Source organism: Terrapene carolina, unplaced genomic scaffold (genome assembly GCF_002925995.2).
Source record: "Terrapene carolina triunguis isolate 2854851 unplaced genomic scaffold, T_m_triunguis-2.0 Scaffold211, whole genome shotgun sequence".
Lineage (NCBI taxonomy): Eukaryota > Metazoa > Chordata > Testudines > Emydidae > Terrapene > Terrapene triunguis.
The window spans coordinates 3,602,460-3,620,091 of NW_020664562.1; the positions used below are offsets into that span (position 1 = coordinate 3,602,460).

The 17,632-nt window shown below is 41.7% G+C and overlaps 1 protein-coding gene across 1 annotated transcript in view; it reads left to right on the plus strand.

The window, feature by feature from the left end:
• LOC113407339 (hemicentin-1-like) overlaps positions 1-17,632 on the plus strand; it is a 344,382-nt gene that overhangs the window by 121,109 nt on the left and 205,641 nt on the right. Inside the window, exons 8-11 of the mRNA XM_026655742.1 lie at positions 136-399; positions 3,243-3,387; positions 8,775-8,896; positions 12,311-12,586. Coding sequence (XP_026511527.1) covers positions 136-399; positions 3,243-3,387; positions 8,775-8,896; positions 12,311-12,586 — 807 coding nt within the window. The remainder of the gene's footprint in view (positions 1-135; positions 400-3,242; positions 3,388-8,774; positions 8,897-12,310; positions 12,587-17,632) is intronic.

Genomic DNA, 17,632 nt, shown 5'->3' on the forward strand with positions numbered 1-17,632 from the left:
TTCTTAACAGCTGGTAGAGAGTGCTTTAAACTGAATTGTGTGCATTTACTGGGGGGCTGGAGACACACATCTACAGAGTTTAACCTTTTCTTATATCTTGTTAACACTTACAACAATATATTTCTGTTTTCATAGGAATACCTACCTATGTGCTATTGAATACAACAGGGATCTCTCTTCCAGCTAGAGTGGACCGTCTAGAACTTCTGAGTATCACAGGGGAGCTTCTTAAGACGATGCCTGTGAAATACTATCCTGATCGAAAACCCTATGGAATATGGAATATTACTGACTTCATCCCACCAAATGAAGCCTTTTTTGTTAAAATAATGGGGTATGACAAGGAAGATTATCTCTTCCAGAGAGTGTCAAGTGTTTCATTTTCTAGTATTGTTCCTGGTAAGATTTATTTTATTTTATTTTACTTCAGTGAGCATTTATTATGCCTGAATTAATGGAATGGATGACTTATATTTTTTTTCTATTTGCCCATATAATGAGGAAAACTTCTCTTACCCCATTGCCTACAAAACTTGCAACTTGATACAATGCACTCTGAGCATCTTGGAGGCATCTACTAAGGAGAATTTTAGTTTGAAATTGAATTTTGTATAAAATAATCTAACAAGTGTTGAAAATACAGCTTGCCTTGTCTACACTGAAATTTTAACATGAATTTTCCCAGAGGGAAGACAAGGTAATGGAGAGAAAACATTTGGATAATAAAGGAAGATACTGTGTGTACAGTAGTGTGGGGGGAAAATTGTGTTCTACTTTCACATGTAAGAGCTTGCCAAACTATTCAAGAACTGCCAGTTTTTAAAGAAACATTTTTCTACACTTAATATTTAAGTGACTTAATTTCATTTCTATTTTCTAGGTAAAGTTTTCTCATTATAGAAATAGGTGTGAGAGGGAATTAAGAGATAAACCCACACTACTAGCAGTTGTTGCTATAGAGCCAGAATTAGCAAGGAAAGGATATTCAGGGCCTGATCCTGAAAAAGTGCTGCAAACCACCTGATAGATGCTTGGGCCCCTCAGATCCCATTCAGACCAATAGATGCCAAGGACCCTCAGTAGCTGCTCAGCATGCTTAAGGATCAGGCCCTTATTGGGCTTGTTTTCTCTAGAGTTTTTAACCTAGAGTTAATTGTTAGGTAGTTAACACATTTGCAAAGGCTAGTAAAAACTCTAATGTAGACATACCCGGAAGTGTGCTAGGAATAAATGCGTGTTCTTAACATGAAGACAAGGCAAGTTTGAGTTTTAATTGGTGTTAGCTGACTGAGGGACTGACTGACTAAGGAGGAGCTTATGGTTTCATCTTGACCAGCTAAGGCTATAACTACACTGTAAAAAGGTGTATGTGTGTTTTATGTCGAGTTAGCTATCTACTACACCTTTGATTAGCTACATCAAAGTAAAAACTACAGTGCTTTGTCTTCACTAGGATTTTACACTGAGATTGCTAACTCGATGTAAAAACATACCTTTTTTACTATGAAGATATAGCCTAACAAGTGTTGAAACTACAACTTGCCATGTCTACACTGAAATTTCATCATGAAGTAAACAGGAGTTAAGAACACACTCTTTCCCAGAGTGAAGACAAGGCCATGGAGAGAAAAAAAAAAGCATAATACAGTAAGATTAAAACAAAACAAAACCCTGAAGAGCACTGTCAGTTTCCCTTTTCCTTCAAACTGGGGGGCGCTGTATGTTTCCAGTGACTGAACTTCATGTAGTTCAGTGTCCCACTTTCCAGTGTTGTCCCAGCTGGTTTCCAGAAGGCGTCTTGGGGATGGCCAGACATCTATATTGGATGAGAGCTGAAACCTCTCTCTCTCTCTCTTGTCTTTTGATGGTATCTCATGCAGTACTGATCCTTTTTATAGCTGAAATGAAATTCACTTCCAGCACTGCTTGGTCTGTCTCCCAATTGCTGCCAGCACGGGGGAGGAGGGTTTCACACATGACCCAAGGAAAGACAGTGGGAAACTGGAAGAGAAGCTGTTAAAACGGCATGGAAATTGGGGTGACAAATGGCTGAGAACGCTCCCCTTTTGTGGGGCTCAATCCTGCGGGGGTGCTGTGCCCCTTGACCTAGGGAGGTGGTGGAATCTCCATCCTTAGAGGTTTTTAAGGCCCAGCTGGACAAAGCCCTGGCTGGGATGATTTAGTTGGGGATTGGCCCTGCTTTGAGCAGGGGGTTGGACTAGATGACCTCCTGAGGTCCCTTCCAACCCTGATATTCTATGATTCTATGATTCTAAGATACTGTACATTCAGTAGCGTGAAAAATAATTGTAGTGGTACTTTCACTTCTAAGAACTTTCTGAAGTATTCAAGAGCTGCCATTTTCCAGACAGACATTTTTCAATACTTCCTGGGTTTTTTACTTAATTTCTTTTCTATTTTTTGGGTAAAAATTTGTCTCATTTTATTTTGTCGCTCTTGAGATTCTGTGCTGAATTGCTGCTCCCTGGGTCCTAGGTTTGACTAGGATGTAAAGGTCCAATGTTAGATCTTGTTACCTAGATAAACTATCTTGATCTAAGTAATGTCTTCTAACGCTCTAGTCAACGCAAAGCAAATATTACTTTAGCATATGCTAATCCGACAGAGTTTAACTTGGTTCCCATTGAAATCTGTGGGAGTATTACCACTTCAGTAGAAGCAGAGACTGACCACTTCTGAAGATTCCAATTTAACTCCACCACCTTAACACATACTAAAGTACAGCTTGCCTTGTCTTGATCAGAGTTTTAGAAGTTTGGTTAGGCTGTGCTAGCTAACATGATCTAATATAACACCTTTAAATCTTAGCTTCACCTTGGCCTTGTCTAGGCTAAGGGCATTTCTACACTAGAAACGCTACTGCGGCACAGTGCTAAAGTACAGACCTTAACTACAGCGACAGAAGGGGTTCTTCCATCACTGTAGTAAATTCACCTCTCCAAGAGGTGGAAGCTAGGTTGATGGAATAATTCCTCTATTGACTTAGCAGTGTCTACACCAGGGCTAGGTTGACTTGAGTATGTTGCACAGGACATGACATTTTTCACTGCCCTGAGTAATGTACTTAAGCCAGCCTAACTTTCTAGTATAGACCAGCCCTTAGTGTCTTGATAAATCTGGACTTTAAGGAAAAGATTATTAGCATGTGTATTAATCACAATGAATGGAGTGTAGGTGAGTAGCTGCTAATAACTTGTTTATGAATATTTTGCTTTCTGTAGATGCTCCAAAAGTTATAATGCCCAAGAAAACTCCAGGATACTACCTGCAGCCAGGGTATATATCTTGCCATGTGGAAAGTCTTATACCTTTTACTCAGCGTTTCAGCAGAAATGGAATAAAACTGGGAATGGATCAGTTCTTCAGGTAAGCAGCCATTCCCTAACATAATTTTGGGCATTAAAAAAAATCAAAATTAAACTTCAGAGCAGCTTTTGTAGCTTTATTCTGGGTGATTGTATTGTACTTTGTTCATAATGGTGAATGCCCATTTAAGGTGGGATTTTCAAAAGTACTCAGCACTGGCCTAACTCTGCTCCCACTGAAGTCAGACCTATGTAAGACCGATATATGACAAATCTTACATTGTAACCATGTTAATGATTTGTTTGGATCAGTTGTGAGAATTTAAGCAAATAACAAAGAATAACAAGCAAATAACTGCATGAGGAAATTAAGATTGTATATTGTTGTGGGTTTGGGGTGTGTGAGGGGATGGGGGGAACCCATTTTCTGTTTGTAGGCAGAGAGATCACATGGTTCCAGCAGAAATCTATGTGCTTTGCTTTATTATGCTCCAAGGGCTATATCATTCTCTTCTTTGGGAAAGCTTCCACTGAATACATCACAAGGGTCTCTGAACTCCATCACCATGCAGACACCAAGGGAATAATAGTCTCTTTCTCTATAGAACAATCCAGGAACAATGAAATAGTAATCAAATAAACATAAAAACAATACCGCCAAGTCTAAGAAAATATTTCCTGGAAAACAGTTAACCACCATCCCCTCTTTTAAAACACCAAACCTTTCAGAAGAAGAATGAAGACCACATTCTATAGCAACTATACCTGATAACAGAGCAAATAAATTCTGAAATCCTCCTGTAAATTCTTGGCAGAGTAAAATTCTGCAGCCCCATTTTTTATGAGGTGCTATTTACATTTAGACATTCTAGGCACATACTTCTCCTGCTCTGTAATTCTCTTCATACTTTAATGATCAAATATCATATTTTACTTCTTATTTTTTTCATAATAGGTACCAAGCTGCATTTTTAGTGATCATGTTACTTATCTGTAGAATGGAGCTGAATTAACAAAATATTCTTCAAGACAAATGCTACTGAGCAAGATGCACAGCACTGGTGCCAATTGGGGGTGCTGGGTGGGGACAGATGCCCTTCCCAAGGTTTATGCACTTGCTCAAAGTTCCCTAGACCTCAGAACTGGGAGAGCCATTTCCTGACAACTTTAAGCAGTGGTCCTATACTAAATCAGGACAGCTGCTACTAGAGCAGTCTAGAGGCATGCTTGCAATGCCACTGAAATTATCTCTAGCCACCCCTCTGTACAGATAGAGGGGCAGTCAGGACAAATTTCCTTTGGGTGGTGTTGCAATCTGGTACACAGGGTCACAATACCACTAAAATTTGGTGGAGGTGCATCCACGCCAAGTAGTGCTGCGACCTGGTGCACTGGGAATCTGTTCCTGTATGGTGGAGTGCAGGGGAGTCTACCAAGAACTCAGATCCTGGCAACACTGCTCATGCACTGTGTGGGTAAAAGAGAGGGGATACTCCTTCCCTGAGGGAGACCTGGGGTCCCTGCCGGGGGGGGGGGTGGAGAAGGAGGATGAGTAGGGGCTCCCCCACAAAATATCTGAATTGATGCCACTAATGCACAATTTAATTAGTTATTTTGGCTGCTATTTGGTGTGATTTACTAGTACACCTCTACCCCGATATAACGCGACCTGATATAACACGAATTCGGATATAACGCGGTAAACAGTGCTCCGGGGGGGGCGGGGCTGCACACTCCGGCGGATCAAAACAAGTTCGATATAATGCGATTTCACCTATAACGCGGTAAGATTTTTTGGCTCCCGAGGACAGTGTTATATCAAGGTAGAGATGTACTGAAGTTCCGTACTGAACTGGTCCATCTTCAGTTATTTATGAATGGTTTAACTGTATAATTGGGCTGTATTATTGCACTTCATCTGATGAGTTTTATTTTATACTTTGCTGATGACCAAACTACATCAGTTTATTAAATGGTTGTTTATATGCTTGGTTCATATATTTGTATATTTTATTGATCATGAGAGTTGTGTATTCTGGCTGTGGTATCACATTAGGATTAATATGAGTTAAAAGCATTTACAGTGGACATGCTTAAAAATAGTTAATTCTGGTTCTAGATATGTTAGTGGCTCTAGTGTTATGCCCCAATTTAAGTGGCGGGAATATTGCTGGAATCAGAAATATCTCTAAAACTGCAACACATTTTTCAGTGTGCCCACTGTATAGTGTTGTGGTCCAGTCAAAAGATCTTGCTATGACCCTATTGGCAAGTCACTTACTCCTTGGTGTATCAGTTTCCCATTTGTAAAAGTAGCACTAATAAGGCTTACTCATCTTTGTGAAACACATTGAGATATATGGTTTTCTACATAGGAAGTATGAAGTATCATTACCGTAACTATTATTTTAGCTGAAGGAGAATAGAGTGGTGAGGGACTCAGAGTAACTGTGCGTTCAAAAGTCTGATGTTTTGTCCAAGTGACTCCTGGTTTGAAAAGACGCAGGGGAAGACTTTCAAAGGCACAAATGGCAATTAGGCACCTCATTTCAATTGAAAGTCAATGGGAGTTTGGCGCCTAACTGCCATTTGTGCCTTTTGAAAATCTCCCCTGTGTTGTGTAGGACAGAAATGTTAAATGGGATCACCAAAGAATATGAAAACTGAAAATGAAATATGCAGTTTTGGCAGCAAAGAATGCAGCCCTGAGCCCGTTTAGTAAAAGCTATGCACTGTAAAGCCACTGATGTTCGTGGTTCAGTTAGCTAAGTCTGTATCCTAGTCAGCCAAACACACAGAATACATTCCTGAATGGATGCAAGAGCCTATTAGCCCACATTCTTTCACAAGGACCCACTACTACCCGAGTACAGTGGGGTTGCTGGCTAGCTCAACTAGGATAATTGTACCACCCAAAGTGGTGTAGCCAGATAGATTGTGGTGTGGCCAAGGACTGCCTTGATGTCTGCTAGCATCTGGAGACAGGTACAGTATGTACATCAGGTACAAGGAACACTGTGCAGTGTGCTTCCCTTGTGCCCCTGAGGCATTCTGTCCATATTCGCTCTGTACAGGCAGATTGGGGTGCCACATCTACCTACCCTGAGATGTTCATCTCCACCCCACCTGAGAGCAAGGATGGTACTCAGCCGTCAGCATTTGCAGCTTGACCAATGGAGTGTGCTAGCATTTCCTTGACTGACAAAATAAGCATCTTGATCCACAAGTTGCATGTATTTTTTTTAAATTGAATAAGTAAAATTTGCAGTAAAATAAATTAAAACAATCTGAGCAAAGACAGGGCCTGATGTTGAAAGGTGCTGAGCACCAAGAACTGACATGGAAGTTGCAGGGAGCTGGCCAAATTATATTGCAAGCACATATTATGCTTTTTTTCCAGTTTAAGTTTTTTAAATAAACAGGCATTGTGATAGGGTAACTTAAGGTGTATAAGATAAAGTTGGAAACAGAAAAGGAACAAGATTGTTAAAAATGCAGTTATGTATATATTCCTTGAAGAGCAATTCTACTTTATATTTGGGAGAAGCATGCAGATCTCTTAAGTCAGGGGTCGGCAACCTTTCAGAAGTGGTGTGCTGAGTCTTCATTTATTCACTCTAATTTAAGGTTTTGCGTGCCAGTAATACATTTTAACGTTTTTAGAAGGTCCCTTTTATAAGTCTATAATATATAACTAAACTATTGTTGTATGTAAAGTAAATAAGGTTTTTAAAATGTTTAAGAAGCTTCATTTAAAATTAAATTAAAATGCAGAGCCCCCCGGACCGGTGGCCAGGACCCAGGCAGTGTGAGTGCCACAGAAAATCAGCTCACGTGCCGCCTTTGGCACGCGTGCCATAGGTTGCCTACCCCTGTCTTAAGTAAATGTTCTTACCATCTCCTTGCTGCTAGCAGTAACTAGCATTTCCATTGCTGGCAGCGCACTGGTGAATGCCTTGGAACAACAGCTCTGATATGTGAGTTTGTAATGAGCATGGGGTCCGAGGGAATAAGCAGAAAGTCCAAGATCACTCTGCAGTTGTTATCTGTGGCCTAACCTTTTGTGCAAACAGATTCTACTGCCTCACAATGCTGAAGCACTGAACTTTTTACTATAATACCAAATTAAATGTGGCCTTATTTCGTATCTAATCTTTTCTTCCTACTGTATCCCAAACCATTTTATGGAGTTAATCCAAGACTTTGGGCAGATAAAAAAGAGGGCAGGCAGTGGGAACACTAATACACAGCTTTCCCATATTGTGGAAGGTGTTTTGCCAAAAGCATCATGCTCAGTCTTGTCTTCATTAGATATATTTACTTACTGTAGCAACAGATCACAGTCAGCAATGGGATACAGAATTAGAAGGCCATTGTAATACTTGCACCATATCATGCCGTAAAAAATGTAGCTGCTGAATCTTAAGAAGACATCACAATTTCTTTAAGAAGCACACACAGTAACACTATGTAGTTAAATTTTTACTTCCTTTTTTCCCCTGTAGCATTATAAATGACAAAGGTACTATAAACCAGCAGCTTTACTTGTGATATGTCCTATGGGCAAAAGCCAGGTGTTTCAAGAGTGCTCATTTGATTATTTTACCCACATCTGATTGCAACTTCTACCAAACCCAACTCTCACAGACTTTACTTACTATTTTCTGTATCTTTTTGTATTTACACTTACTGCTCCATTTGCTTCCATGTGTGTGGCTGGTAAGCTGACATGGAGAATGCTGAATTACTATATTTGTTCCTGGTCCTACTTTGGGGTCAAAGAGCCTTATGCACACAGACTCACCATGCTATTCTCCTCATTCAAGGGATAGGGACAGATAGGGAAGTGCAGAGATTGCGCCGTGTGTGTCTTATGGGCATAAGGTACTCCAAACCAAAGCATGGGGTGCAGAAAGTATGAGTGAGACTCCATCCCTCACTGCACTGGCCCTTGGAGCTGACCCACACATTTAGAAGGAACAAGTCTGCATCATTGTAAGGGATGGTGCATTCTGTGCATACTTTGCTGATAAATAATCAATATAACAGTATTTCATACTTTCTTCCATTTTAAAAAAATCCAAGGCTGATCCAAGAGTAGAAATAGCTGAGTGAGCGACAGCAGTTTTGTATTTTACCATGTGACTACTTGTCATGTTTTTTTTTCAAATGTCTCCATGGATGTATTGTGTAAGGAATCCATGCTTTTTAATACTCATAAAAGTCTAATCACTTCCCCCCACCTTCTTATTTAAATCAGACCCTAAAAACTGCATGCAATATAATGCATAAACAAAAGGGATTTAAAAAGGGTCTGCTTTTTCCTCCGTATGTGAAATTTTCATTAGCCTTACTGAAAGTTACATGCCAATCAATAGGAAACTAGACCCTTTCATGCCCTCCTCTTCATCCCTTTCAAGCAGTTACAGAGGCTTTATAATTTTACAGAGAATCGTCTAGCGTGAACTGGGAAATTGCCAAGGTCTCCTTGTCTGATGAAGGATATTATGAATGCATTGCTATTAGCAGTGTGGGCACTGGACGTGCTCAGACATTTCTGGATGTGTCAGGTAAATGTTGTTTACTATGTCTGTATTAGATTACTAAATTGTAAAGTGCTGGCATACGGTCATTTTTACTTAACAGAAAATAGCAACATTGGGTGGCATAAATTATGGCAATTCAATACCAATAAAATGTTTTATGTTAATGTATGTTCTTTTGTTGCAATATAGCACGTTTCAAAACCTTAATGGAAGCATTTAGGCCCCAGTTTAAAGCATTTAAGCACATAAATAAATCCATCCGTATTAAGTAAAGTGCCGTCGAATTCTTTCTAACACTCTTCCATGAAGTCAGTGGGATTTCAGCACATGTTTAAGTGCTTCCCTGAATAGATGTGAGCGGCTGAATTTCTTTTGGAGGCACTTGGAGGCAATTGCAGCCTGAGAGAATCCACCCATATTTTTTTTGTCTCAAACCTTAGCAATTACACTTTTAACTCCCCGATTGTAGGCACAAATCAGATAGCTGTGAAATTACAAAGATTTGCATCTAAAATTAATTCTACTTTAGTTTTAAAGCAAGTTCCTAATGATTTATTGGAAATTTGGATTTTTTTTGTTTATTATTATTATTATTATTATTATTTTAATTCCTGAAAGGATTATCAAGAAATAATTAGATGAAATTAAGTAAAGGAAAAATTAGGTTGAATCTAGAGACACGCCTTCATAGTGAAATTCATTATATTGTGGAACATTGTCCCAAAGAAGTGGTTGAAGGCTCATTACTTGGGTCATTTAAAACTGGGCCAGACAAAAGCACTAGAAAATATATTGTAGGAAACAATTCCTGTTATGTATCATTCATATAGGTATTCTTGCAGAAGAAAGATGCTATGTAAATGTGAATTATTATATTTGTTTTGAACTGTGCAGTTGGGATGATGTAAGGAAGACACTTTGAAATCCTTACACAAAAATATTTGAAACAAAATTATTTGAATTTTCTTACTCCCAGCAAAGTAAACTTACTCTTTTCAAGTATTTTCAGTTTATCAAGTTGACAGACAGTATATCACAGATTGTTCATTTTTGTCAACTGCTGTAGGAAAGGTACTGGAATGATCTCAACATTCTTCAACTTCAGAAAAAGCAAACATTTGCATTTGTTTTTTCCTGGTAGTATTAAATCTTAAATTGTCAAATAGCTTGTTAGTTTGTGCAGACATCTTAAATAAAGGGCCAACAAAGGCATGTGTACTGAATGTGAGGAATTTGGTTCTGTGTATATGAGATCAACAGGAGGTAGTGTGTTCTAGCGGATACAACACAGGACTGGCACTCTAAAGACCTGGGTTCCATTCCTGTCTTTGCCTCTGGGTTGCTGAGCAAGTCCCTTCCCCTCTTTGTGTCTGTTTTCCCATCTGTAAAATGGGATAAAGATATTGACCTACTTGGTAAAGTGCTTGGATATCTACAGATGAAAACCATTAGATAAAAGCTATATATCCATGTCAAAAGGTGGAGTAACTTACCAAAGATATGACTGTGTGTGCAAGGTGCAGGAGCAAAACTCAGTCCTTAGTAAGCAACTCTGGCTTTCTTTCCCTCTCCCCTGGCTTGGGTGAGCTGTGATGGGGTGGTGGCTATAAGGATGACTGCTGCTGGGGAGCCCACGGGGACCATACTTGTGGGAAAGCAAGGCTCCAGACCCAGGTGCCCAGGGCTTTTGAAGAAATTCACCACTGTGCAGAGATCCAGCCCAAGGCCTGTGCACCTACAGATCTTAAATGAGCTGAATGGGTGTCCCTCAGCACTAGGGTGACCAGGTGTCTAGTTTTCGACCGGAACACCCAGTTGAAAAGGAACCATGGTGGTGCTGGTCAGCACTGCCGACCAGGCCGTTAAAAGTCCGGTCTGTGGTGCTGCCTGGCTAAGACAGGCTAGTCCTTTTCTGGGGGGCGGAGGTGCCTGCGGGTGAGAGCAGCACACAATCCCGTCTGCACGCCTCTGCCTAGGAGCCGGACCTGCTGCTGTCCGCTTCTGGGGCGCAGCGCAGTCTGCGATGCCAGGACAGGCAGGAAGCCTGTCTTAGCACCCCTCCTGCTCCGCTGACTGGGAGCCGCCGGAGATAAGCCTGTGCCCCAAACCCCTGCCCCAGCCCTGAGGCCCGCCCCCCCCTGCAAACCCGGAGCCCCCTCCTGGACCCAAACCCCTCATCCCCGGCCCCATCCTAGAGCCCCCTTCCGCACCCCACCCCCCTGCCCCGCTCATCCCCGGCCCCACCCCAGAGCCAGCACTCCCAGCCCAAAGCCCTCACCCTTCCCACCCTCCAAACCCCTGCCTCAACCTGCAACTGCCTCCTGCACTCCGAATCCCTCAGCCCCACCCCAGAGCCCGGACCTCAAGCCAGAGCCCGCACCCCCTCCCACACCCCAACCCCCTTCCCCAGCCCAGTGAAAGTGAGTGAAGGTGGGGGGAGAGCGAGCCACCGAGGAAGGGGGAATGCAGTGAGCAGGGGGCTCGTGGGAGAGGTGGGAGAAGGGAGCCGGCCTCGGGGGAGAGACGGGGCTAGGGTGTTGGGTTTTGTGCGATTAGAAAGTTGGCAACCCTACTCAGCACAGGGATGAATTTTTCTCCATTAACAGAGAACTCCTGTTTGGTTATCTTTGCTTTCCTTATGGTAATCTGTTGACTTCAGTCCTATCTTGGTAAATTACTCCACCTTTTGACATTTGTGTCACACTCAGACTATTATCCTCTGCAGATCTGTGTTTCTGTGTTTAAGAACAAACACCACTGGGTCTAAACAAAAGAAGTGTGGGGCAAAACCCCAGTAAAGCTATATGAGTTTAAATTTCCTTTCCTGTTTGCATTTGTTGTCTCTTTTACTCAGGGTTGACTCAACAAGGATCATTTGACCTAATTTGAAACCATTGTGTGTCTAAAATTCAATCCAGTTCAAAGTTACTGAGTTTGCATTCTGCTGAAGGGGAAGTCAGTGGTAAAAAGGAGCAGAGAGGGAAGTCAGAAAGAAAACAACAAAATATGGGGGGAATTGCAGCATAGACTGGGCACTGATGTGAACAAAAAGATGAAAATCCATTAAAACCCAAGTTGAGACTAACATTTGAAGAACACAGTGATAATATCAGAGCTGTTTGGTAGCACTGGAAAAAGCCCCCATGTATAGTATTGTTGTCTTCAGGGTAGCTCTTCAGTAATCTCTTTTTCACACAGCAGCATGTACAAATCTAGGACCTGATCCAGATCTCATTGAAAAGCTCCCTTTGGTTCAGTGGGCCTTGGATCAGACCCCAGTGTGCTGGCTTCAGTGCTGTGAAATGAAACTAAGTATAAAATAACCCAATGGTATGCCTTTTTACTTCTACGACTGCTGTCTTATCATGGTTACTTACAAAGTACCTACAAGTGAGCCTAACAGTTTCTGAATCCTCTCTCTTTATTCTTTCCATGTAGAGCCCCCACCTGTGGTTCAGGTTCCTAATAATGTCACCGTCACCCCTGGGGAGAGAGCCATATTGACCTGCCTAACCTTAAGCACAGTGCGTTACAATCTCACCTGGCAGAGAAATGGCAATGACTTGAGGCTTGTGGAGCCCTCCCGAATAAGGATGATGAGCAATTTGTCTTTAGAAATAAAATCTGTAAAGCTCACAGATGCTGGCGAGTACAGTTGCACTGCTTCCAATGAAGGTGGATCTACTGTGGCTTCTGTCTTCCTCACAGTACAAGGTAACAAAGAAGATGCATGTTAATCTTCTTTTGAAGCATATTTCTTTTCTTTTTCCTCCTCCCCACTTTTTTTTTTCTTCTCCTTGATAACAACTTTGCCCTTTGAGCAATTTGGTAAAAGCCTGTGGAAACTGAGAGCAGAGCTTAAAACCCCCCCAAAAACAAAACAAAATGTCACTCACTACTGGCTAATCTGTGGAATAACACTCAGAGGGAATCTATTGGGAAGTAACCTTGTGCTTGCACATCTCTCTGGCCTGAATATTGGGCAGCAGAAGAATGAATCTGGCTATAAATGAAGGGATGAAAAAATGAATCTCATCATTAATAACATTGTAAAGAAGGAAATTTGTGGCCACGTCAACATAGTGGGCTGAATCCATGCTTGGTGAAGTCCTGTGGAGTTACACCAAGGATGAATTTAGCTCCTTAATTCATAGTAAAGCACACTGTTATAGAGCTACATCTAAGATGAAGAAATTTACTACTTTTTGGATCATGAAAGAATTAATTTCACTTTTTTCTTATGTTCTTTGCTGTAGGAAGGTGTCATTAACTCTAAAAATGAGTGGACAGAAGCTGTTCATGTTAGTTTATTATTTTAAACCTTTGTTTTGAAAGTTATAAGTTAAAATAGTAAGAATAGTAATGAAGAAATGCCAATTCTGATTTTTGCAAAAAGGGGCTATACGATCCTGTCAGCTAAATCTTAAACTGGAAGTAGTCCCTCTTTTTTTGATGGGGTACATCCCATATTAATGGGAGCTTCTTGTATTAATGTACTAAGTGCCCAACCCTTACTCACGTTGAGTAATAGCTTACTCCACAAGCAGTCCTATTGAAAATCTTGGGGCTACTTGTGGAGTGATGTACAAAACAATGTGAATCAAGGTGTCAGAATTGAGCCTTAAAGGGCTAAATTCTAGTCCTACTGAAGTCAATCCTGCCGTTTTCACTCACTGAATGGTAATTTTGCCTTAGTAAGGTGTCTAAGGACTTACCTAGGATTTGCTGCTGTTGTTGATTTGGCCCAAAGACTGTTTTAAGGTAACTGCAGGGGTCAGGATTCCCCCACCCCTCCAACTGTCAATTTTCTTGTTTTGTTTTGTTTCCTTCCTCTGAAGCATCAGAGATGGCCCATCTGGAGATGGGACACTGGACAGGGCCGAGCTGGTGCTCTAAGATGGTCATGAGAATTTTCTCTCTCATACTCTTGGCTGGCTGGTTCTTGCTTACACGCTCAGGGTCTAACCGATTGCCATATGTGGGATTTGAAAGGAATTTCCCCCCAGGTCAAATTGGCAGGGACTTGGGGATTTTTCACCTTCCTCTACAACATGGGGCACACGTTGAGTGCTAGGATCATCTGGGTGTGTATCATTAATCAATTCACAGCACTGCAGGGGCCTTGTCCTTTGGTGCATCCCAGTCCCTCCGATTATATGCCTGTGGCACACAATATTTTAATCTCCTGTGGGTTTTGACATTTTATCTAATTTCGGTTGTTGTGTTTGGTTTGCGGGTACCTACGTGCTGTTGATGGTCTGTAATATACAGGCGGTCTGAGTAGATGATCCCTTCTGGCCTTAAGCTCTATCATTCTATGAGCGATCTACTATGAAAATAACTACATGGTCTGGGGGTCTACACAGCACTAACAGAACTTCCCAAAGTTCTGTCTCATACCAGATTGGGGTCTGGTGTTGAAACTGGCATGGATTGTTTTCTCTTCGGTTGCTTCAGAGCACTGACCAGGAGCCTGGAGAGAGTCTTCTGAGCATGTGAACAGTGTAATGGTAAGGACTGTCCAGGAGCATGAAATGTTAATCAGTATATCTTTCTAGGATTATTTTTTCCACAAGGAGGAGAGAGAAATTCCATAATCATGTGATCTTTGCCTTTTTCTCCAGCTTTTCACAGTCTTGTAAACAAAATATTAACTTGATACATGCATGTATATTAGAGTAGATCCATATTTGAACACGTTGTCCTGATAGTTGTATAATATTACCAATGTTTCTCCTATCTGGGATTATCAAATCTTTCTGGCTTGGAAGCATAAATGAGTTATTTTTTTAACCAATGTCCTTTTTGCTGAAAACATTCATTTTTGGTGATCTTTGACTATTGAATTTCATGTGTACCATTAAAATTCAAATCCTCAAAACATTACATATTGCCAAAATGCAATTTTATTGGCAAAATCTTGGTTTTGTAGATTTCCAGCTCTGAGTCCAGCTCTGAATATTCCAGCAATGAAATACTATCATAGAATTTGGACTTTGTTCTTTGGTTCTGCAACACAGCTGTATTGTGTGGGAAAACCTTTGTGGTTTGTGTTGTGTGTTGGTCAAGGATTAATAGAGAAGTTTAGCTTATAGCAGTTTCAGCATTTCATGCATGGTTGTAGCAACAGATTAATAAGAAATGAGGTATGTTGTGCTTTCATCTCACAAAAATAGGGACCTGTTGAAGGTAAAGAAGCATTGGCTGCTGGTGGTTTGGCCTATTGATAAACAGCATATAGGTCAGCTTTTTGTGTCGATGAGCTTATTTACATGAGTTGTCACATTCCAATAAGAACGAAAGCTACAAACTTTTTGTATTATATTCCAAGCATCACATGATAAATAATTAATTTGGTGTATTCATAGTGTAGTGCCCCCTTTCCACCCGGTTACATTCTTTAATGCCAATCTGCTTAAAGGTTTTGATGGACAGGTCTGGGTTCTTCTGGATCCCACCACCCACTCAGCGGGGTGTATCTTCTGTATTTTTTCTTATGGATTTATTTGGCGGTGCCTCCACCCCCCTCGCTCCTTCCTGGCAGGGTCACCAGGGCAGCTTGGGAGGAAAATTCTAACCCCAGGGTAATCCCCACTTACATGCCAGATAGTTGGAGACTTCCAAGAAATAACACAATAATTATATTAAACAGGAGACAAATATAACATAACAGGGTAAAACACTATTCTTAGGGTCACCGGTGCCCATGCTGATAGTACCCGGGACTTTCCCCAGTCACGTGACCTGATGTAGCAAATGTAAGATTAGTGTCCTGTTGGTACGTGTACTTTGTTGGGGCCCTTAGTGACCTATGACCACAATATCTTCTCTGCAGTGATTTAGCAGTATGGCTGACTGGGTTCAGTACAGCCCAAAGGACTCACAAATGGGAGAAGGTGATAAGTCCTTCCACAGGTTTAATAGGCAGCAGGTTATAAAATCCCCAAACTCTTACTCCCTGGCTTGAGGACACAGTTCAGGGAGTAGGGGGTCCCCAAAACAATTTCCCTGACTGACTAAAAGATGGTGCGCTCACAAACACCATGAATGATCCTCAGGTTCAGAGATGACTCTGGACTCCTCAGTCACTGCAGAGGGGCTGATCTCTGCTGGCAGGGATCCTCTTCAGGCAGGAGTCAGGCTGCTTCGGTCCCAGGATTTCCCCTCACCACAAAGGGGTGCAGGGCTCAAGGTGCAGATTACACTACTATACTAAAATCCAAAATTAGTCTCCTAGCCTAACGTCCAGACACACACACAGCAGGCAGCAGCCCTGGACTAGCAGCCAGAGCAGAGCTGACCATGTGGTGACTGGTCTCACCTAGGGAGCTGGAGGGCTAACTCAGCCTGGCTGGGGAAGTTTCCCAGCAAAACTCTACAAACTGGGAGTCATCAGTGGAGAGGGAAAAGCCCAGCCGAGGGATCTTGCTTTCAGGTCCCTAGAGGCCAGTTCTCAGGGGGAGAATGGCTTCTCCCCTTTCCTGAGCTCCCTGGGAAGGGCATCTCACACCCTATTGGTTACTGGGCAGACTTGAGTCTGCCTTGGCTCCACCTCCCTACCAGGGACAGTGTGCCTCTCCCTGAGCTGCCAGCAGACAGAGCCCCAGGAATCTAGGTAATCTCCTTGGGGGTTACAATAGTCTGGCAACTTTATTGTCTATTTATTTTGCTAAGCATTTTTGTAAAGGTTCAAATGGGATTTTTCTTGTCACAACTGAAAGGTTTGCATCAGCCTGTTACAAGTGGTACTGTGATAGAAAGATCTCAGTGGTACCCAATACAGGAATTCAGTGAACATACTGTGGACACTGTACTACAAAAACTGCATGTTTGACATTAGGTGTCAAATATGACAACTTCCCCCACCTACCTCCTGCCAAGATAGCATTTGAAACAATTTCAGTCCTGATGGTGTAGACAGAGTCAACTGTGTTGAATACCTGTTGTAAGAAAGCATTCTCAACCTCTTGTCCTAACAAGTCAACCACATTTCTATGCCAGGGAACAGATTTGGATAAATCACTGTGATTTACCCCAATGCAACTCGGAATCAAGATTAGAATCTGGCCCTGGGCGTGCTGTACATCAGTGGTGCCCAACCTTATCACACAAGAGGGCCACATAAACATAACCACAACTTTGTGTGGGCAAACAGATTCTACATATTTTAATAGGATTTAAAGTCACCTGTATTGATTTATATTGTCAGTTCAGCTTGTTTCATATGTATTTAGATAGGTTGTTTCTAGGTATAGTGTTGTCTATTTATACACTTTTGTAAACTAAAATGATGTAAACATGATGACAAAATACTAATGAATCGTCCCTGAGTATGGTCTGTTGAAGCAGGCCACAGGCCTTATGAAATGCTCTAGTGGGCCATAGGTTGGGCTCCCCTGATGTACATGGTTTGGTCTTGTCCACAACAAGGACAAAACCATGTTTAGCTCTGGCTGAGAATACTAGAGGGCAGCAAGCAGTGTTGAACACAGCATGATATCTAATCACAGTCTTTGGGCCTGAATCTCTGCTCACCTATAGTAGTGTAATGAAGTAATTCCAGGAAAGTGAATGTACAGTGGTGTAAGAGGAAAATCCAACCTTTTTTCTCCTGGAGAATCTTTTGCCCAAAATATCTTTGGTGTACTCTCTGCTGGACAACCCATCATTAATTAGGGTTACCATACGTCCGGATTTTCCCGGACATGTCCGGCTTTTTGGGATTCAAATCCCTGTCCGGGGGGAAATCCCAAAAAGCCG